A 24,415-nucleotide genomic window follows, 5' to 3' on the forward strand; every position below is an offset into this window, starting at 1 on the left:
TTTTTTTCTTTGTTTTTAATATATGAAATTTATTGTCAAATTGGTTTCCATACAACACCCAGTGCTCATCCCAAAAGGTGCCCTCCTCAATACCCTAACAAAATGTTTTTATAGTTGTTAATCTATAATGTCAAGTCATAAAAATCCTTATCAAATTAAAAAATTCCACACAAATCCAAATTGAGGCACATTCTCAAAGTAACTTGTTCTTCAAAACTGAAAAGATAAACTGAAGAAGTGTTCCACATTAAGGAAGACAAAAGAGACATGACAACTAAATTCTACACATGGTCCTGAATTGGAAACCAGAGCAGAATTTGATTCATATGAATTCATTCATTCATTCATTCATTCATCTCTGCTTGCAATAGAGAACATTAATTGGGGCAAGTGGTACTACAATACTGTCAAATCAATGTTAGTTTCATGATTTTGGTAACTCTAATGTGGTTACATAAGAAAATGTCCTTGTTATTAGGATAGACACAGTGAAATATTTACAGATAAAGGGGAATTACATCTACAACTTATTCTCAGTTCAGAAAAAAAATATATATAGTGGGAAGAAAAGGAGAAAAAACTAGACAGAAGGGGAGTGGAGGATGAAAGATAATTATGTATCAAATGTGGTTAAATAATAACAATTGGGGAATGTGGTGAAGGGTATACTGGAAGTCTATTTTTGAAAGTCTAACATTTCAGAATAAAAATTATATGTAATAACTAATCCAGAATAGTTTTGCTATACCTAAAACACTTTTCATTTTAAAATAGATATTTCTACCAATATAAAAAAATAACCTAAGAGTTCAACAGCAAAGAAATCATATAATAAATTTAAAAAATATTAATTTTATTACTATCCACAAAGGAGGATAATAAAAAAATAACTAAGATAGATTTCTCAGGGAAAGCACACCAAACACTAAGGAACCCCCATCTTACTGTAGTAATAGTAAGCAATTTCAAATGAATTCCTTAAAGTTAACACAGAGATTGACTGTACAAAATCATTATGATATTTGTAATATCATGAAAACATTATTCTATCCCAACTTTGGAGAAACATAGTTTTAAAATAAGTTTGAATTAGGGCACCTGGCTGACTCAGTTGGAAGAGCCCGAGACTCTTGGTCTCAGGGTCGTTAAGTTCAAGCCCCATGTTGGATAGAGAGATTACTAGAAAAAAATAAATTAAAAAAAAAAAAGTTTGAGCCATTTAATTCAAGCTTTTTCCTTTGAATTATAAGTTTAAAATAAGTTTGAGCATTTAATAGTATGAGATGTTATAAAATGTTTTGTGACAATAGCAATATTTGCTGCTCAAAACCAAACAATTAAGGTCAACATATGATTAGTATATGATAGTATAATTCTCCATCAAAAAACTCAGAAAAGAAAGTTTTTGTATACTTTTATGTGTTCTCTAGAGTATCAAAATTAATTTACATTATAGGCCTGCAGAAGTGCTTGATGACGAGTTTAACACAATGAATTTGTATAAAAATATTGATGGAGATGTAATGAACCAAAATCCTCTCCCTCCTTATGCTTCCTCTTTGCTTTGTCTGACTTAAGTTTTTTTTTTCTTTCCAGCTTTTTTGAGATATAATTAATATATAACATTGTGAAAGTTTATGGTGTACGATGGGTTGAGTTGATATACTGACATTGAAAAATGATTACCATATTGAAAAATCATTAGCTAACACCTCCACCCATCACATACTTATATATTCTTTTTGTGGTAAGAACAGTTACGGTCTATTCTCTTTGCAACTTTCAAGTATATAATTATTATACTACTTACTATAATCATTATTCTGTACATTAGATCCCCAGAACTTCTTCATCTTATAAGTGGAAGCTTACACTCTTTAACCACATCTCCTGGTTCCTGCCATCACCCAGGCTCTGGTAAACATCATTCTAGTCTGTTTCTATGAGTTTGGCTGTTTTAGATTCCACCTATAAATGATATATAATATTTGCTTCTGTGACTTCTTTCTTGTACTATAATGCCCTCAAGGTCCATCTGTGCTGTTGCAAATGGCAGGATGTCCTTCTTTCTAGTGGCTGAATAACATTCCAGTGTGTGTGTGTGTGTGTGTGTGTGTGTGTGTGTGTGTGTGTATTACATCTTATTTTTCTATTAATCTATTGATGAACACTTAGGTTATTTCCATATCTTGGCTATTGTAAAAAAAAGTTACAATGAATAGGGGAGTGCAGGGATCTCTTTGGGATCCTGATTTCAATTTCTTTGCATATATACTCAAAAGTGGGATAGCTAGATCATACAGTTCTATTTTTAATGTTATGAGAAACCTCAATACTATTTTCCATTGTAGTTGCACCAGTTTACATCCCCCATCAACAGTGCACAGGGTTCCCTTTTCCGACGTTCTCCCGACACTTGTCATTTTGCTTGTCATTTTGAAGATAGTCACTCTAACAGTTGTGAGGTTATTCTTGTGATTTTGATTTGCATTTCCCTGATGATCAATGATGCTCAGTTAAAGGCCAAACAAAATAGAAACATAGTACTTTTTTATGGATCTCTTGGTCATTTGTATGTCTTCTCTGGAAAAACTTCTACTCAGTTCCTCTGCCTATTTTTAAATCAGACTGTTTGGATTTTTTGCTATGGGGTTGTATGAGTTCTTCATGTATCTTGGATATTGACCCCTTATCAGATGGATGATTTGCCAACATGTTCTCCCATTCTATAGGTAGTCTTTTCATTCTGTTGATTTCCTTTGCTGTGCAGAAACTTTTTAATTTGACATAGTTGCTATTGTTTATTTTTGCTTTTGGTGTCAAATCCAAAAAATCAGCAGCAAGTCCAACTTCAAGTTGCTACCCACCCTATCTTCTCGGAGTTTCATGGTTTCATAAATCCACTTAAATCTTTAATCCATTTGTGTTGAAATTTGTGTATGGTGTAAAATGCAACTGTAGTTTCATTCTTTTGCAAGTGGGCATCAAGTTTTCTCAACACAACTATCATTTCCCCATCATATATTCTTGGGTCCCTTATCATAATTAAATTGGCCATATATAGATAGGGTTATTTCTAGGCTCTTTATGCTGTTTCATTGAGCCTGTATATCCCTTTTTATGCCAATACCTTACTGTTTTGATTACTGTAGCTTTGTAATATAGTTTGAACTCAGGCAGTTCAAACTATATTGATAGTTTACAATCAATACTTTATTGATACTTACTATCAAGTAAATAAGCTTCTCAGAGGCAGTGTAATGACTCTAATTTAGCTGTTCTCTCTTAACATTACTTTGGCTGCCAGGAGTCTTTAATAGTTCAGTGTGAATTTTAGTATTGTTTTTCCATGTCTGAGAAAAAACGTCACTGGGATTTTGATAGGGATTGCATTAAATCTGTAGATCACTTTGGGTGATCTACAATATGGACATTTTCACAATATTAATCCTTTAAATCCATGAGCACTGAGGACATTTCCATTTATTTGTGTCACCGTCAACTTCTTTCACCAATGTCTTACAGTTTTCAGTGTTCGGATTTTTCACCTCCCTGGTTAAATTTATTCCTAAGTATTTCATTTTTTTGATGCTATTGCAAATGGGATTGTTCTCTTAATTTCTTCTACGGTTTTCTCATTTTACAGTGGGGTCATTATAGTAGCATTTACTTGATCTACTATAACCATTAGTTAAATGAACCTATTAATGATGATGCTTATTATCTAGCTCATTAAATCTCTAAATCAAGACTAAATCTTCTGAAGGTAGCCTATCAAGATGCCTCCTGATCTTCAGGGAGGTTCTCAAAGACTCCCCAATGTTTCCCTGCAGTTTCCATAGAGAGAACCCATTAACTCTTTTGGAATGCATTTTGAATTCATGACATTAGGCATGGACTATATCTTATCTTTAATGTCTAGTATCATCTCTAAACCATATTATTCTAAAGTCCTACTCTTATCTAATAGCCTTGAATCTGTTTAACATAAAATTATATTTTGGGGGTACCAGGGTGGCTCAGTCAGTTAAGCGTCTGACTTAGGCTCAGGTCATGATCTCAGAGTTCATGAGTGTGAGCCCTGTATTGGGCTCTGTGCTGACAGCTCAGAGTCTGGAGCCTGCTTCAGATTCTGTGTCTCCCTCTGTCTCTGCCCCTCCCCCACTTGCACTCTCTCTCAAAAATAAACATTAAAAAAATTATATTTTGACATGGATCTTACTCAAGAGTTCTTGGGAGCTCAGTAAGCAAGTTTGCATTAGTCCTATTTGAAGCCAATGAAGAAACTGACACTTTGGTAAGTTAAGGCCTTCTAGCCAGCAGGTAAATCCAATAACTCATTGTGATGTTAATTTTATATGTCAGCTTATAGGGTGTTTTTGAATGAGATTCATATTTAAATTAGATAAAACACAAGCCTCCACAATGTGGGTGGAGCCCATTCAATCAGTTAAAGGTCAACCAAAACTCAACAGGCCTTCCTGAGCCAAGAGATTGTCCAGGAGACTGACATCAGAAGTCATCTGCACCAGTGGCTCTCCAGGGTCTGCAATCCGCTGACTGAAATACTGCAGATTTGGACTTGGTGGCTCTGACAATCACACTAGATAATCCGTTATGCTAAAATCTCTTCCTAAACACAGACGTATCCTATTAGTTCCATTTCTCTGGAGAACCACCGTGACTTAGTACACCCAAGTACTGTCTTGTCCAACCAGGACATCCACATAAGAGTGCTTTCTATCAAGTAAATAAACTTCTCAGAGACAAAGGAGTATGTTCAGGGCACAGAGCAAGTGACACTGAGCCTCTGTTAAATATTTTGGCATTTTGTTCAATCCTGAATGGGTAACTTGAAGCTAAAGTTTCTAATCTTCAAAAAGGACTTCAACTATTTCCATTTTGACCTCAATCTGTACTTTCTAATAGATTAAGTTCTTGTTTTCAGCTTATCTCTTAACTGAGGCAAAAGACACAGTGGGCAAATCATGTCCTCATGGGAACCAAAACTAGCCCCTCAGGCAATAAGGACTCCCCTGAGCCAGCAAGACCCAAGTGTGACTGACCCCAAGACAATGATCAACTCGACATTCACTGCCCACCTGTATGTGTTAGAGACAGTTAGTTAGGTTCTAAGAGAAGACCTGGAGGCCAAGAAAAAGGAAGTCAAGGCCAGCTACTGAGAAAGTCAGTTGCCTGTCCTGGCAACAATCCAAAACAAAACCACAAGAAGCTGGATCAAACCAGATAGGCCCAAGATGGCTGACAAAGTAGGCCAGAAACCCCTGACCAAATAAGGAAGAAAAGGCTCAAAACCTGCTGAGAAATCCCCACCCCAAGTAGTGAATATTCCACACCTTCAATATAAGATAGAAACCCAACCCCCAGGGCACTCTCACATCTTGAGAGGATACTTTCACTTTTTTTAGATTTTTTTTTTCAAGTTAATTTATTTGAGAGACAGAGAGAAAGAGAGCCCAAGTGGGGGGAGGAACAGAGAGAGAGGGCGAGACAGAGAAACCTAAGCAGGCTCCACACTGTAACCACAGAGCCTGATGCAGGGCTCAGACTCACAAACCAGGAGATAATGACCTGAGTCAAAACCAAGAGTTGGATGTTTAACCGACTAAGCCACCCAGGCAGCCCAGAGTATACTCTCACTTTAATAAACATTCCTGCTTATGTCTCTCGTATGCTCTATTGTTTCTGTCCTGGAATTCTTTCTCATAACAAGACCAAGAGCCTTTGGTGCCATCTTTGGGACAGGCTGGGTTGAGGCCTCAGGGACTGTGGTCTCTCCAGTTCACCCAGCAACACTTGTACCCACCGACCTTTGCTCCACATTTTCCTTATATAAACCTAGAAGTATATTCAGCACTTTGGAGACAATCTTTGAGATATTAGCCTACTGTCTTCCTGGTGTTGGCCTCACTGAAATAAATCCCTCTCTTGTTTCACCTCCAGCCGTCTCTGCCTCTGGATTTTGTCAGGAGCAAGCGTCTGAACCTGGTGTATTTGGGACCCAAGAGCTACATGTTCTTGTACCATTGCACCCTGGCTACAATCTGCTGGTCTCATTAATTAAGATGATATTTAGAATACAATCTGCTGCTCTCATTAATTAAGATGATATTTAGAAGACGTACAGAAAACTTATATCTCATCAATTCAAGAGGTCTAGTAGTCACTGAACTTACTCAACATACCTTAATGACATATTTTCAATTTCTCAGACTAAATCAGTTATGGGTCATTGTAATAATCAACGAACAAATGATTAATTGAGTTTTAGGACCTATCTATTCTCGAGGTGCGTACAATTACATAAAAGTTTAAATAACAAATATCAGAGAATTTCAAGACTTGAATGAATTTAATGACTTGCCCTCAAAAGGTGCAAAGAGAAGCAGAGGCCCAGGAAGTCAATTTTTTTTAAGTTATAAATGTAACATGAAGCCTTTAAAAACCCAAAATGGTATTATATTATATACATAGTAAGAGCAGGAACAAAGGCACAGATGTGAGAGGACACATTAAAAACAAAACAAATAAACAACAACAACAAAACACCAAGAAACGGAAAAGAAAATATTTAGAAAAAAAACTGGGATTTCTGACTCAGTTCAGAAAACCCTCATTAGAAAAAATTTCCATTGTAATCAGAAATCAGACCCACATACATATGCATATAACTTCTTTTGTTAGTGATTGGATTGTCATTTGCTGGGCAAATTTTCTCCTGAACACACAAGGCTAGTGGGTGAGAAGTGGAATGAAATGGACCTTGGAATTCTCAGTGGAATACTCCATTGAAAGCCCATGTCACTTCTTCCCTTTAGTGATTGAAAAGGTCAAGACTAATCATCAATTTCCCCACCAGGACTGCCTAAATGTTTTCAGAGAATATGTCTATCTTTACAGCTTACAGCAAGATTTTGTCTCACACTGTCCTAGACCTTAACAGGTGGTGATTATGGGCAATGCCCCGAACTCCCCCCTGCCCCAACACACTAGAAAATCCTCATATAACTTTTGATTCCCCAAAAACTTCACCAATAGCTTACTGATGACCAGAAGCCTTACCGATAACAGAAACGGTCGATTAACACCTATTCTGTGATATGTATTATACACCGTATTCTTACAATAAAGTAAACTAGAGAAAAGAAAATACTATTAAATAAATCATAAGGAAGAAAAAATACGTTTACAGTACTGCACCATATTTATAAAAAAAAAAAAAATCCACATATACATGGACCCACGTCGTTCAAACCCTCATTCAAGGGTTAACTGAACTTTATGTGTGAAATCATTCTGTTTTGCTAAAAGCTCTGTAAGAAGATTCTAACAATAAAGGGGTGGTTATTTACCGACGGTCACATTGCAAAATACTTCCCCTGTTTGGCATTTACCTTTTCACTATTTCATGGTATGGTTACTGCTATACAAAAGTTACACACACGCACACACGTGCGCACACACACACACACACAAACACACAAATAAATCTATTTATCTAATGACATTTTGGTTTTCCCCTGCTTGGACAAACATTCAGTACCCAAAGTTAACAGAGATTTTTCACATATTTTTAATTTATATTCTTGTTTACATATTTTTAAATGATTTTTAATATTGTTTAAGGTTTAATTTCATAACCAACTGGGATTTACTTTGGTGTATGGTGAGAAAAAAAATGTAACTTTTTAAAGTGAATAGCCAATTTTTTAAAACATGAAATAAACCATAGTTTACCACTATTTTGAAATACCACCTTTAACATATACATCAGGTCTGTTTCTACTTTGCTAATGTGTTCAAATGTTCTCTTTGTCTATTCCTGTAACAAATATCATGCTATCTTAAGAATTTTAGCTCTACAGTACATTTTGCCGTCATTATTGCCTATGAAATAGTACAGATCACACTTGTGCCCAGTTGAAATTCTTTAAAATCAATCTGTCCAATTTCCCCTACCCTTTCCACCTACTCCCACCATATTCATACACAAATACCATTGTGATTTTTATTAGTTATCACTGACCAACTGATTTTATGAATAAAAAACTATGACTATAAATTTTCTATCACTCATATTTCTGAATGTGTAATATTTTCAAGGTTGTTTACTGATTTTCCTCCGAGGTCTGACTTGTTAACCATGATTGTGATTATAGAATATTTTAAAATAACATTTTGTTTATTAGATTCAAAGTTATCTGTTTATGAGTATGTAAAGAGAAACCAAACCTGTTAACTATGTTATTCAAATTCTTCAAACTCTTATTTTTTTTTCTACCTAATATGACAGTTTTGAAAAATACACACTAGCATCATCCACTGGAGGTATGGTTTTGTTAAATTTTCTTTGTACTTAGAAGAATTTGGGAATGACACGCTTTTATGCCATGTTGTTTGATGTATAAAGCATCATGACTGTTAGAATTTCTACTGGATGTTATGTGTCAATATAAAACATCCTATCTTTTTACCCCATGCCGTGCAACCACACTAAAAACCATACTTTCAGAGACTGAAAAGGCTGATATGGCAATCCCTACTTTCATTACATTAGCATTGCCTGCTAGAACTCAACTTACTCCTTTATTTCCAGGTCGTATTAAGATTTGTCTCTTTAACAGAATAGAACTAGGTTTGCATTTTAATCTAAGCTGTGAGTGGTTACTTTTATTAAAAGAAATTACCTGTTATAATATGCTACATTAACTTATAAGTAAAATACTTGTAATGGCTATAAGTTTATATGACAACTAATATGTTTAGCCTAATTACAGATGTATCACTTTATTTTTTCTGTTTATGATACTTTTATTGTGCTTTCAGCCCTCCCCATTTTTTCTGTGCCTGAATCAAGTCTTCTTTTTTATTTATGTTTTTACTTTGTAGCCACTGAAAATATAACATGTCACAACTCATGAAGACTTTTATATGTATGTCAAACTACTACACTTACCAAATTTTGGTCCCTCTTATTGTGAAGGTGAACAGCAAACTATTCTAATGTCTCTCTCTGTTCTAACCCTGTTTACCCAAAGGAAATCATGAAACATTATCCATCTAGGGTATTAACAATAAGTCACCTTAAGATGAGACCAGTTGGGAATTTAATGAATCTATGTAGTATCTATTGTGAGTGAGGAAGAGGGAGGACAAGTAACTTCATATTTAATTAGTCAGAAGTTAGTTCCATTTATCTCTTCAACATCTCTGCATCCTGCAAAAGACAAAGCTCTTACCGTTTCTTTTGGAATCTGCATCTGGCTTGGCTCTGCATTCTAGAAGAATTGAAGAAAAATATAAATACAGACTGACCAAAGCCATCTTCAACACACAGGGACACAAAGCTTGACTCTACAGGAAATTTTGCTGGTTCTTAAATTCCACAAAATATAAGGCGGGTGATTATATTATGGCTGATGTATTACTGTCTTCCAAACTTTCACTGATGTGATTATATTATCTTATATGTATGTGTGTGTGTATTTGTGTGTGTGTGTGTGTGTGCATGTGATACAGTTATATTGTCTTGTGTGTGTGTGCATGTGTGTTAAGACATTTTCCTAGATGTAAATTCTGACTCCCTCACTCACAGTATATCATGAATTTATTATTTGGAAGAAAACAAATCTCACCAGACTGCCTCTCTATTCGTGGCACTGTTACTAATTCTGTTTTTTGCATTTCCCAACTACGTCAAAGTTATGAGGTATATTTTAATTTGATAGCTAGACCAGATAATAACAGTCTGAACCACAATTATTATATGATAAATACTACACCGGTTACAAATGTGATGTGTTTCATATATTATAGAGTTGCTTTAATTAGATAGATATTTAAAAGGTTGATTTATTTTTAATAAAAAGGCACATATTGATAAAAGTATTTTGTTTTAGACACAGAATTTAAACACAGACACCCCAAACAGAGGAAAAGAGTTTTGTTAATTGGATTCAAAGACCATTTTAAATGCAATCCCCCACTTTAAGTTTTTCAGAATTATATTCTTTGAAATCTTAAAAAGCAGCTGCAACATGAATAATAGACTGACGGCCTACTGGCTCACTCCTTAATGAAAAGCTCACAAGCAATAAATTAAATAACCAAGAGAAAAAAAAAAAAAATAAGCAGCAGAAGGGGAAAACAGAAGCCTGGAAGATCAAAATTGGACAAGAAGAACCTGAATAACCTTAAGCTGGCTGCCTGATGGCACTAAGTCTGAGAAGGGCCCGCTGAAGAGTGGTGTTTGAGCTTTGGCAATCTGATGATGCTAACTATTACACAGGCTAAGATGTACCGAGGAAGAATTAAAGCTTCAGCAAATCACAGCTAAAGCCTAGTATTTTTTTTTTAAGTGCTCATTTACAATTTAATAGAGACATCTCCAGATTTAGGATCAGGTGGCATTTTAAGCACAAAATTGGATAACAGTGGGGGGAAAATGGAAAACTGAATTTAAATTCAGAAATAATACATTCAACATTTTAAAATAGAAATAAAGACATTTTTATAATTTTCAAAATCTACTTAAAACACAAGTGTTCAGTTTTCAGCCCTATCACAATCTGAAATTCCATGAAATCACAGTAAATTTGGGTAACCTGGGGATGTAGTATTCCTACACTGAAATATATCTGGCTTATGATAAAAAGAAAATTTTAATAACCACGACACATCCATACTTGAAATATTAGCATAAGAGACTTAAGGCTCTTATGCCATAAGAGACAGGGCAAATTTGGGAACTGGGCCCCCTTAAACCTTGACACTCCAGTAGATACAGATTAATTGTTGCAGACAGCCTAAGAACTAACTGAAAGAGATGTCAAATGTTCTAATATGGCCCAACTCAAATCTGTTTTGAAATATTTAAAATACCACTTGTCCCAGAAATAAAACAATTTTCTTACCACATCAAAAGATAAAAGTGATTCCTCCAATTATGTTGTTTTTACACAATAAATGAAACCTGGCACTTTTTGCAGAAAAACATTCAAACTATGTCAGTTTAGTATACATATTTCATTCACACCAATACTATGTAAATACCTCTTGAATTTAGACATATTGATACACATATAAAAAATGAAATAAATAGCAAACAAATGCCTTTTTGTTTCTGTGTCATTCCAAATAAGGTCTATATTAGTAATTGATGGCCATGGGACTCAGTGCCACTCAGGACTCCTTACTTTCAACAATAATACTTTAAGGTACTCTTTTCATACAATGGTAAGCAAGAAGCTTTATTTGGTTTAGCTAAATGCATTATGAAATCTGAAATATGAAAATTTGTCATATGTAGTGGAGAAGATGGCACGTTTTCAACACCAGCCTTTGAAGTGACAGTTATGAAATAATCAACATCTCTGTATTCAATCAGTCCATCTGAAAGCGTTCAGTAATAAACATGTGCTGTCCTAGAAAATATCCATGTAATTTGATTTTTAAAGACCCCTACATTCAAAATTGTGAATATCTATTTCCAAAACTAAAAAGAATATAAGAAAAAAATGCTTATATTCAGTTAAGGCTGAAAGATATATAAAACATATACACTACTTGGAAAATGTCTTAGTAAACATGGGCCATCAGGTGGCTAGCCCAGATCCCTGGCTCATGTTCATCAGAAATCATTCATCTGCTCTAAATTTACACACCAGTTCCCTTGGGTGGAAGGCATCTTCTTGGCGAAAGACCAGAAGGCTCACGGTCCCTTCCATCTTGGTGCTTCTCAACAGGGAAACAACTTCCTCTTGGGATTTGCCTGCTAAATCGACTCCATTTACCTAAAACAAATAAAAAGTTTTCAGCTGCAATCCTATGCAAACGTAAGACAGAAGAAAAGACACGCATCGTAGAACCAATCATGTCTACGATGGAGCACAATTCATTTCTTGGTAAATTCTTCCATGATCTGCTAGCCACCAGGCTGTTGTGGTTAACAAAGAAATATAGACTAGGTATCTAGAAGTGAGCCAGGAAGCAGTAAATCTTTTAGTGCTCTTTAATAAACCAAAATCCACAGCTACCGGAGCACTAACAAGTAACAAGCAATAAACAAGCACTATATCCAAATTATCATGTTAACACAAAACTTACTGGCTTTGAACTGAGATATCTTGATGGCCTTGTGTATCATAGATTTTCTTATAAGAAAATAACAAGGTTATAGGGGATAGTAAAACCACACTAAAATTTTTTGGTATAACTTTCAATGAAATTTTACTGAAAACTATGAAGATAACTTTTTATCCCTAAAAGGCAAGCATTAAGGAAGAATGCAGAATGATAATAACATTTTTGAAGGGGCAGCAATAGTTTGAGGTAGCAATACCTCAATATTTTTCAATGGTTTAAGAGAATTCTACCAAAACAAAGAGATTTAAAATAGCCAATTCCTGAGGAATCTCATCATTTTGATCTTTAAGAAGTATAACATTATCAGATAGCAGTATACACTTAAAAGAAATAAAAGTGAAAATTTCTTTTAAAAACTATTCAGTATTCACTTTAGACAAAAATAAAATTTTGTCAAAGGCAACAAAGTATATTATTTAAATTGTAATATCAAAATATCCTTGTAGTTAAAATATGTTTTGGAATCTTTCCCTCTCCACCAAACACAATCTACCACCACTCAATGTATGCTAGTAAGTGAATGCGTGAAAGATTTAAGAATAATAGGTTTAAAGAAAGGAAAAATTTCCAGGTAATAAAAAAATTACTGATTTGATACTATTTTTTTTAAGATATGCGTTCCAATTTCCAGATGCTCAGAAAAACTGCTCAAAAGATTGTCGATACTGTATAGCTACAAGTACAAATCGTGGAAAGTTAGGCTTAAAATGTTTGAAAATGCAGTTTCAAAGAAAGCTGACAGCTACAGAAAATAAAACCTAACTCTAAAGAAATACAGGTTGGAGGTTCTTCCCAATGTTCAAAAATAGAAATACTGCCTTTGTGATGTGTTGAGAGTAAAGCAATTATGTGAGGAAAGAAAGCAAGCAAGAAAGCAAGAAAGCAAGCAGGAAAGGAAAGGAAGGGAAGGAAGGGAAGGAAGGGAAGGAAGGGAAGGAAGGGAAGGAAGGGAAGGAAGGGAAGGAAGGGAAGGAAGGAAGGAAGGAAGGAAGGAAGGAAGGAAGGAAGTGGGGCTGGTGCAGGACACACATTTTTGACACTCAGAGGCAAAGATGACTAGATTCAAGTCCTGTGTGAGCTTCCTACTACTTAAAAAAAAGCTACAAATGCAAATTTGGACTAATACTACTCAGTTTACGCCCCAAGGACAAGTGGTCCTTTCTGGAAACAACACTCTAAATATAATTCATACTCAGACTTTTCCTTTTATTTAGATTGTATAAGTGCCCCTTTAAAAAATGGTGTCACATGAACAATACGACCAGGAAAGAAGTAAGATTTAAGAAATCTAGGCCCAAAATGTGGACATAGAAAAATCTGAAAGGCAATCCTTTGCTCAATTACTTTTCAAGAAACCTCAATCTGCAGAATTCGAAACTACATATGAAGTTATGAGTAAAAAAGAAAAGGTAATGCAATAAAAATGTCCTCTTAACATTAGTGTTTGAATACTAGTCAAAATTAGGAAACACAATATATGCTGCTAAGAATACAAACTATGTTCTTGGAAGAAAACACTAAGAAAAATGACTAGTAAGATTTTTTCAACCTTTCTTCCTTTTATTTCTATATATACAAATGATCACACACACAGAAATTTCTATGTATGTTTACGTATGTCTAAGATGGTCTCAAAGACCGATGAACCGAAACTCCTGAGGTACAGAAAAGGAAATTCTGAAAAACTATTTTCTTTCTGACATTTGATTTTATGTCTCAATTCATTCTCCATGCTGCCATTTCAAAATTTCCTCTCATCAAGACACACTGTTTTCATTTATTACATTTGTCTGTGTTCTGATTACAAACTAGATATCATTTCTATATTACCAGACATAAATTTAAAGCCATCTAGAAATATAACCTAACAGACACTGTACTTACATAATGACAAATGTTATCTCATAAACCAAATGTCTGAGTAACTAAAAATTTATGAGCAAATTCAATGAAAAGATATTTCTCATCAAATAACATAGAAAAAAGTAGAAGTAAAGCAGAAATTCACTGTTTCATGATGCGTACTTCTGTTAAAATATATAATTTATTTTCATATTTATGAAAATGTGACAAATGAACTGACCCTTAAAAATGGAACTTTTTAGCACTCACAGCACTTTTGACTTTTAGAAGTCACTCACCTCTATAAGTCTATCTCCTGCCTTGAGTCTGCCGTCCTGGATGGCGGCCCCCCTGGGGAGGATGTTTTTCACATAAATTGGAGCTGAGCCACCTATTGTTACATCTCGGGAAGTGATGCTGAATCCCAAACCTTCTGTACCTAAACATATAACAACAACAAAAGAAGTAAATAAAATGAGATACCTTGAATTTCACAGGTGCATGGCACATAAAGGATGTTATTCTCTACCTAAACTTGACATTTTGTAGTGTTCACAGGGGCCTACATTGCTTTTAATATCATAAAGATTTTAATAGCTTTTTCAAAGTAGACTAAATTATGGAAGCTTTAAATGGTTTATACTTCAAAATTCTTTAATCTAAGAAGAAATGTGAATCTAGTCCAAGATAAATGAAAGGTAATATACAAATACCACAGCTAAACGTTTTAAACTGGCCTGAATGTTTCGTGTGAAATAAATTTAACTCTCCATGTGGAAAAAAATTCTGACACAATCCACAGTACCCCCAAAATCAATCATTATTGTGTAATACTGGTATCCAGATTTAAAGGGTAGGAGATGAAACAAGGAAAGAGAAAATGATCAGGAGATGGAAAAGAAATAGGGAAAAGAGAAGTTTTACTAGATACAGATATCAGAACCTCCCAAAACTGTAATTACAACAATTTACTGACAGGACCTAGATTTGTTCACCTAAATCTCACCCTACATATTCTCGATCAATTAGTAAAATTTTTAAAATAAAATACAAAGGCAAATTATCCAGTGAAGACCCCATCTCTGATCATAGTTAGCAAGTCTACAGATCATCATATTATGTTTAAAAGTACTGAGGGGTGCCTGATGGCTCAGTCAGTTGCGTGTCTGACTTCGGCTCAGGTCATGCTCTCACGGCTCGTGAGTTCGAGCTCCACACTGGGCTCTGTGCTTACAGCTCAGAGCCTGGAGACTGCTTCAGATTCTGTGTCTCTCTCTCTGCTCCTCCCCAGCTCATGCTTTGTCTCTCTCAAAAATAAATGAACATTAAAAAAAAATAAAATAAAATAAAATAAAATAAAATAAAATAAAATAAAATAAAATGAAATGAAATAAAATAAAATAAAATAAAAGTACTGAAATTAACAAGGCCTTTATAAATTAGTGCAACATTCCGTAGAATTTAAATTCTAGGTTCTTCAAGCAGCTTTCTTGATAGGCACTCATAAGGGCAATGCAGTGCAGAAAAAGGGTTATAGTTACTAGAATCAACAGAAAACAAGCCAAAATGAGCCAAGAAAAAAATGTAAAGACTACAACAAATTTCTAATGAATCACACAATTTTTATAACACTTTTAATAATGATTAATTTCTACCTGAGCTTTTTAAATGTTTTATTAATGTTTATTCATTTTTTTGAGAGCAAGCGAGCAAGCGAGTTGGGGAGGAGCAGAGAGGGAGGGAGACACAGAATCCAAAGCAGGCTCCAGGCTCTGAGCTGTCAGCACAGAGCCCGATGTGGGACTCGAACTCATTAACCGCAAGATCATGACCTGAGCCGAAGTCAGACACTTAACCGACTAAGCCACCCAGGCGCCCCTTTAATTTTTTTTTAATGTTTATTCATTTTTTTGTTTGAGAGATAGACAGAAAACAACCAGGGGAGAGGCAGAGAGAGAGGGAGACATAGAATCCAAAGCAGGCTCCAGGCTCCAGGCTGTTAGCACAGAGCCTGATGCAGGGCTCGAACCAACAAACCGTGAGATCATGACCTGAGCCAAAGTCAGATGCGTAACCGAGCCACCCAGGCACCAAAACCAGAACTTTTTAAAGTTAGTCTGGGAGCACCCGGGTGGCTTAGTCAGTTAAGTGCCCAACTCCTGATTTTAGCTCAGGTCATGATCTCATGATTCCTGAGATGGAGCCTCACGTTGGGCTTTTCCCTGACAGTGTGGATCCTGCTTGGAATTGTCTCTCTCTCCCTGCCCCTTTCCTACTTGCACTTGCTGGCACACACTCTCTCTCTGTCTCAAAATAAATAAGGAAATATATTAACATTAAAAAATAAAAAGTTACTTTTTAGGATATTGGTTTCCATTTCAGTCAAAATGGTACTAGGAGAAATACTGCTCATGTGGGAAGAATAAAGAGCTACATAAAGGTGAATAATCTGCAGAAGAATACACTAACTTGGTGTAACACTCAATACGGAACCATAAGCAACAGTATAAATCTGTAAGTAAATGATTTGAGTTAGTAACTGTGAATGAAAACATGGCTTAAAGAAGAAACAAAGCTGAAATGAAGGGAAAAAAATTACATTCTGTTGTTATACCTGTAACAAAACCTACCCTACATGTTTTCAAGTTCTTATAAAACATTCATTTACATCAAGTCTGAAGTCACTTTAGCAATGTGCCTGGACTGTTAATTTTTGAGTCTTACGTGCTGAAGACTTGAATGGCATCTTGTCTATATGAAATTTTCCTAATTATTCTTCTGGGATGTTTCCATATGTCTCTGGCTTTCATGAAACTCTAATGACTTGCAATAACATTTATTAAGAAAGAATTCTAAATTATTCTCCTTTTGCAATATTAATTTGTATGAACTACAAAGACTGACTGTTACATGAACCTCAATACTATTAAAATATCAGCAATAACCCCTAAATCTGTAAGCTAAAAGTCCAGGCAATGACCTTTAAAAGAAAGATAAATAGATATCAATTTTCATTTAGCAAAGCCAACAAAACATTTTGCACTGACTGAAACAGATTACTGACCTTCTCCTCTGACTTTATTAAAAAGCTAATTTCTACAAAAGAGCAGGGTACTTGAGAATGGCAAAATGGCAATAAATATTAAGAAATCATAATTACGGAAGCAAGTACATAAAGGGCTATCCTATTTTGTCATGTTATATGACAGGGTTCCTAAATTATGCCAAAGAATCATTAAAATGAAGGCCTGTCTTTTTAGTAAATAGAATTGAACTCAGTTTATGAAGAACTGTCATTCAAAGCATGTCAGTTCACCTTGAACTGAGTTTAAAATTTAACACCGACACACCCTAAGTTTTTGATGGACTTCATCAAAAATGTTAAATGTAACAATCCTAATTGGTAAAAATCTTAGCAGCTGGCTACAATGAGAGCATGTTCAACTCTCATACAATCATTATTTTTAAAATATGTATTCAGCATTAATGGAAGAGAATCAGCTTTCTTCACTCTCATTTATCATAAACGTAATTTATTTTTCAAATAAAATTATTTCTAACTATTGACAGAATACACAGTTGGTTTCAGCCTTTTGTCATACATTCTCACAGTAAATTAAAATGAAGATAGAGCCATGAGGCTCTATATCATTTAGAATCCTCAAAGTCAGAAAAACATTTCAAAGAAAACCATTGTTTCCATTTTTCTAATCTTGATGATTGAGTGCAGTCTTTCTCCATTAGCTGTGTCAATGTAATCATATCTTTTTAAATGCTATTAAAATAAAACTGTTAATTTTTGTGTTCAAAGGAATGCTTCTTTTAGTGGCAAATAAAATTTCACTTTATCTAAAAGTTCATATTGTTTCATAAGTTGTTAATATACAATTGTGTGAAAAACCGTAATTAACTAAACGAATACGCCTGTCAGTGTACAAGGGCAATGGTATTTATAAACTGATATCTTTATGACAAGAGCCAAGTAAAATATTTTCCCTTTGTTGAGAGATCCCAGGCAGAATTTTATCTTTTATACAATTCCATTTGTGTTTCTTAACCTGTTTTTGCTTAAAAAACAGGGCCTGTCATTTGAGTAGAGGAAAAGTAAGACAGGATCTGATATTTATCTCATTCAGGAATTAACAAAGCTAAACGGGGTTTATGCTGATATAACTCTGCATTTGTAAGAGGTTTCAAAGTGGAGTAAAGCTGTCAATTCCTGATCATGTCAACCAGGTATCTGGAGCTTAAAAGTCAGTAACCAGAAATAAGGAGTTTGTGGTTCACATAAAGTTCAATGAAAGAATATGATTAGAAAGGAAACAGGAATCTCAGAGTTTACAACCTTGTAAACCCTGCTCCAAATGGAAAGAAGAATGGTCTAAATGTCAGGATATGGAAAATGTTCTAGTAAGAATCTGCTGCCAACAGCCATGTGACTTAAGGAAATCACTCAATATCTCTTGGATTCATTTCCATCCGACTGTAGGAGTTGGTTGAGCTCACAAAAAGAAAAATATTCTTTACGACATCATTTTGAAAGACATGATTTAAAAATACATCAAAATGTCCAGCTAAAACGAATGATTAACAGCAAAAGTGTACCTTGGTGCCTCGAGGGGACAGTGTTTGGAAATCAGAAAATCAAGCCTACTAGTCAGCTCTGAGTGTTTGAGAAGAACAAAATGGAAAAGTATGCTTCCTATATAAAAAGATGCATAGACTATGGAATGGATACTTAAATAAATTAACAGATGTAAGATGTATGTAATAAAGAGTTGGCAAGGCTCATTAAAATTTCCCTTGTCTCCCTAAGAAAGGGAAGTAGCTCAATATTCTGGAAAAGTAGGAGACAAGGAGCCAATGGAACTACCTGCTTGTTGAACCTACTTTCTACCATGAACCACTACAGCTCCAAACCAATCAAGCACCTGCCCTTGCCAAAATGATGGGGTTGAAATGGAGGAGCTCTAAAGTCTTCTTTGAGAGCTGTATCTGAATATCGAAGGGTGTCATCTAAACAGGCAATTCCTCGTTATTGTTTTGGGTTTAATAGTAATATCCTGAAAGCAATTACCTCTGTTACCAAAAAGTTTTACTGCTACCTTCTTCACACAAGCTTACTTTTAAGACTTTATTCTCTGAACTTTGTATGTTAATTCTGAAATAGCAAAATGAACCTGAAAAGCATAAGAAATACAATTTTAAATATTTTTAAGTCATTATATCAGTTCTTTCACAGAATAATGGGTTGATTTTTAAAATAAATTCCATAAAACAAAACAAGGAGGTTCATACCTTTCTTCAGCTGGATGTTAAGCCTCTTGCCTATTTTTTTGGTGTTGTAACCACTGCTTAAATTGGTACTAAATACATTTTGGGTTGCCGGAGCTGGAGCTGAGGGCGGTTTTCCGGAGGGGTGTGTGCTCTGAGGTAGTAGTCTGGGATGAGGGTCTATCTGCTCGGGCGGGTGGTTCAGTCGGGGTGTTCTCTGCAGGGCCTGAAGGCCTGCACTGTTCGCACTCCTGTTCTCGATATACTGGCTGTCCGGACTAAAGCGGCTTGAATAGTAATTGTTCTTCTCACTTTGGGATAGTTGTTCATACTGCTCTTTATTTGCTGCAGGAACCACATGGAACCAAATGATGGGGGTTCGCATGGCTTGGCGAAACATATGTTGTGCTCTGGGTTTGAGAAAGAATGGAAAATTAGCAAAAGGAGACTGGCAGACTAGGAGATATTATGAGCTTAATTAAGTACACTAATTAAGCAACAAGAACTGATAGACTTCATTGAAACTGAAAAACAAAATTCTAATATCCCATTTATCAATCAAGTTTGTAAGCTCTGATAAAAGAATAGCTGTTTCTCCAAATATAAATTTTTCATTCTCAAACTAAAAATGACACAACTGTCTACAACTGCAGATAAAGTACTATAATCTCAATCACAAATCATTAAATAATAATTTTAAGCACAACAGAGGTGTTATACTTGCGATAGGAATAGAAATTAAACAGAATGTTGTCTCTATATGTTATCCAATACATTTAAAAAATAAATCAAAGGGGATGACTTGAGTTTTTGAAGAAATGAATATACTTATAAATACACTTAGAAAACTATAGAGAGCAACTATCCATTATCAGCAAAATTAATTCAAGTCTGTGTATGCAAAGATCTCAAGAACACCAATGTGACTCAAAATATGAAAAGTTTTGGTCCCAATGCAGCTCTGTCACCAGCCTGAGAAACTGCTCCAACTCTCACTGGTTCCCGACTCAGAACATACACCACGTCCTGATTTCTGCTCACTCCTGCCTTGTTTTTTATAAGACCTGGACAACTGTCATCTTTTTAATTGAACGAGGACTTGAATCAGGATAAAGAAAATCTGAGTGGACCACACTGTGCTCACAGGAGCTCTCTCCGCTTATCCATACGCAGAGTCATGATGTGCAACAAAGTTGGAAATGTGAGTTAAAGGATAATAAAAACTAGCACACTGGCAAATTTTGCAAAAGGTGAGGAAGTAGAAAAATTGTGAAGTAAAAATCGGACCCACATTATTTCAAGAAGCACTCTATCAGTCAGAGGGCATTTTGAAATATAGTCTAATAGTAGTAATTACCTGGAGTTTGATTAAATTTTTAAAAGCTAGATAACAGCAGAAAATACTTCTCTCCAGGATAAGGACAGAGGCACAGACGTGGCTAGAAGCGTTTCAATGCGCTACACTGTCTCGTGCCGAAAGCACGAAAGAACAGAATAGCCGGCATACACTTACTGTTCAAATCTTCTATTTCGAAGGTCGCCATCATTAATCCTGACAATGCAATCATTCTCATGAAAAAGGTTTTCTTGTTCAGCTTTACCACCTTTCTCCAATCGTTTTACTAATAACCCCAGGGTTCTGGAACATTAAGAATGCAAATCATTACACATGTAATATTTCTACCATGCACAATGCCCTACTGCTTTAATGCTGGTACTATATTTACAAAGACTTCCTGATAAAGGAGTGCATTAAATCGTTATTAATACATTTGAAAATAACACCAACACAAAAAGCACAACGGTATAAATGATGTGTAGAAATGGATCCTTTCAATAAACGTAAGAAATTGTTTCCGGCTTGTCAGGATTATGTTTCCGAAACAAACCGTGTACTTCTCTCCATGCTTAGAAATGCTTCAAACAGAGCTCGCCTGATGGTTCAGTGGATATCGCAGTGTGGAACATAGATGAGCGTGTATTTGTGAAAAGCTTTGGCTATTTCGGTTTTCTGTTTGAAGCCAGCCGGTACACTGCGAACGGCAAAGCCCATCTATCTCTCTGTGAAAGCGCAGGTAACGAAGAAAGGTGAACCTCACCACATTGTGCATTTGTGAAGAAAAATAGGAAAGTTTCTGTTCTTGGCATCTGAATCTGATAGTTCCTAATATTCTGAATTTCAAAATCTTGTTAGGTCTCCCAAATGCAACTAATTTGTTGCCACTATTTCCATTTGAAAACAAATAGGACAAAGCCAGTGGCAGCTCAAATAACATCAGTCACCTCTTAACATGGGCTCAAATGGCAGGTTGAAAGAAAAGCCTGAATGAACTTAAAAGTTCTCCAAAGAGACCAATAGGGAGATAAAAAAGCAAAAATTATTAGTGTCACTTGGTCTAGAGCACTAATTTCTTGACTGACGGGAAGGACAGTCTAGATACCCTGGGACAAGAGGCAAACATTATATGGCAGAGTACAAGGAACATGAATCTTCACCTACTTCTGGTACTGTGACTGACTTGATAGTTCACATAAATTATATATGATAATCATGTTAAAATTTTTATGAATCTTTGGCCTGTCCAAAGCTTGGGTCTTCTTTCATAATCCTAATATTTAGAGATAATATCCATAGAGATACTAGAATTTAGAATCCTGCCAAAATTAAAGTTGAAGACACCACAGTTTTTAATAGCCTATATATATTCTATTGGAATATATTCTATTGGAAGATATAGATCTTTTTGCTGTGTCCTACACAAGCTTTCCAGGAAAAAAGCCAAATAGATAGCTTCCTCTTTTAAATGTTTACAGTAATTGTTGTTTGTTCTGTGGCCATTTATCTCGCTCCCCTACAATTGTTACTTATATATATACCCTATCTATCCTTACTGGTACATTGTAAGCTACTGGAAGATAGACAAGATGGGATTCATTCAGCAAGGCACACTCAAGCACCTAGCTGGTAGCAAGATCATTAATGAAGGAAAACTGAATGAGTTGAGCTGATACAAACAAGTCTCATGTTTCTAATAAACTTTTTGCAAAATAGAATACAATCAAAGGGAAATTTAGATTCAGATTCTTTTTTTTTCACGAAAATGTCATTTACACCAAATATATGATTGAACTGAAATAAATTGACTTAAAAACAAAAGTCCTTTTTCACTTGTTACTTTGCAGCTTAAACTTGTTTCTTTCATGAATATTTATTGAATCATACTTTAACTTCATTTTAATTTTTATTATTAAGTATATTACAGCATGTTTTACTATGGTCAAGTCTACTAACATGCAAAAATAATCAGAGGAGATAATATTTAAATTGTATTTTTCTTAATTTTTTGTAATGTTTATTTATTTCTGAAAGAAAGAGAGAAAGAGACAGAGCATGAGCAGGAGAGGGGCAGTGAGAGAAGGAGGCACTTCGAATCTGAAGCAGGCTCCAGGCTCTGAGCTGTCAGCACAGAGCCTGATGGGGGGCTCGAACTCACGAACCAGAGTAGGATGCTTAACTGACTAAGCCACCCAGGTACCCCAGAAGAGATAATATTTAAATTGCCTTTTGTAATTTTAACATTTGATGATTAGTACCTACTAGTGTAAGAGTCTAAAAAAACTTAGTGACTGATAAAAACATTATTACACAGGTAATTTTTGGTTACTTACTACCATATACTGGAATTAAACAAATACAAAAATTCTCTCGGCTCAAAGGTGAGAACAAAGTATACTGACATAGCCGTACAAGCACTTAACTGTCTGAGTCCTATGTGGAAGGAAGAGATTCCACAATATGCCACCAATAATTAGGTTATGTTAAAATGTCATCATGCCCATGATCTGTCTCCCCATACTTCCCTATTGTCTTAGTGTGTTTCTACGTGCAATTGCTAAGGCATTCCATGCAATTGATTGAGGTATTCTATGACAACACATTATTATTATTAAGATGTATCTATTATTCTGTTGAATGAGAGAAAATAATTTGAGAAATCAAATTAAATCAGTCATTGGTAGTATGAGAAGTAGAAAACATTTTGGCCACTTTACCATCAAAGCAACCATGTAAAAGGACAGCTTGAAGGAAAAGATGACTCAGCCACCACAGCCAATCATAACATAACCAGATATGTGGTGCCACACCTGTTGCTAAATCTCTGTATAGACCAAGAAAGCTATTCCACAGTGCATGCATTCAGTTTGCAGTAAGAGTATGCCCTACCAAGCATCACTCCAGTTAGTTAATTAGTTTTTAATCGGTGAAATCATGAATGATTTTTCAATATGGTTACAATACTCCTGCAATCAAAAGTGACTAATAAGTATTAGGTTCTTATATACTCTGAAATATGTTATATATTCTAAATAGCCCACATATTTTTAAAGAAACATATCTATACACATATATAGACAGATTATGTTTAATGAAAATTGTTCAGCAGTTAACTATTATTGATGATTTGTTTAAATTTACAAATTTACCCCAGATAGATCCTTTCAGTATTTATGACAGTTTAAAATAACACAACTTGGAAATCTGTAATTTAATTCTACAAGTGGCATCACTATTTTTCACAATAGGTCTATGGATTTGTATTCATCTAAATAATCATTTTTCTTTTATAATCTACTCCCCACCCCCCCAGCCAGGAATCACTCTAGAATAATAATTCAAAGTAAAAAAGCATGACATGCTTCATTTATTGAATGGCTTGTCTTTCTAAGTCCGCATATACAGCCTAATTCATCAGTAATCCTAATATACAGTAGAAAATGTTATAAATCATAAATAAATACACCATCACATCTACATGGAATATAAACAGAAGTTTATTAAAAGAGGCTTTTACAATCCAGTTATTAAAATAGCCACAAAAATCTCAGAATCCTTTTTCTCGGCACTCAAGATTAGGATACTGATGAGGGCGGGGTTGGGGGGGGGGAGGATGAATTTCACCCTGAGTAACACAGCAAGTGATCAGGGAATCAATGGAACAGACTGAATTAAGGAGAAGTTAGTAGCCTGCTGATTTCTAAGTACTTGACCACACTATTAGAATCATTCTCTCCAAAAGAATGGATTAATTTAAAAGTAAAGTGGTACAATCTGCAAAATTATCTCATTTGCTTC

General features: G+C 35.0%; 1 protein-coding gene across 14 annotated transcripts in view; it reads right to left on the reverse strand.

Annotated features, from left to right (window-relative positions):
- Positions 1-24,415, reverse strand: part of PARD3 (par-3 family cell polarity regulator) — a 670,780-nt gene that overhangs the window by 249,127 nt on the left and 397,238 nt on the right. For 8 of the 14 annotated variants that reach the window (XM_030321413.1, XM_030321418.1, XM_030321416.1 and 5 more), the window contains exons 8-12: positions 20,795-20,920; positions 19,306-19,691; positions 14,307-14,446; positions 11,685-11,813; positions 9,261-9,299 (exon numbers count right to left, since the gene is read on the reverse strand). In XM_030321413.1, the coding sequence (XP_030177273.1) occupies positions 9,261-9,299; positions 11,685-11,813; positions 14,307-14,446; positions 19,306-19,691; positions 20,795-20,920 (820 nt within the window). The remainder of the gene's footprint in view (positions 1-9,260; positions 9,300-11,684; positions 11,814-14,306; positions 14,447-19,305; positions 19,692-20,794; positions 20,921-24,415) is intronic. The other 6 variants (XM_030321422.1, XM_030321420.1, XM_030321421.1 and 3 more) reach the window with 1 other exon arrangement.

The sequence above is a fragment of the Lynx canadensis genome, chromosome B4, assembly GCF_007474595.2.
Source record: "Lynx canadensis isolate LIC74 chromosome B4, mLynCan4.pri.v2, whole genome shotgun sequence".
In the NCBI taxonomy this organism is placed as follows: Eukaryota; Metazoa; Chordata; class Mammalia; order Carnivora; family Felidae; genus Lynx; species Lynx canadensis.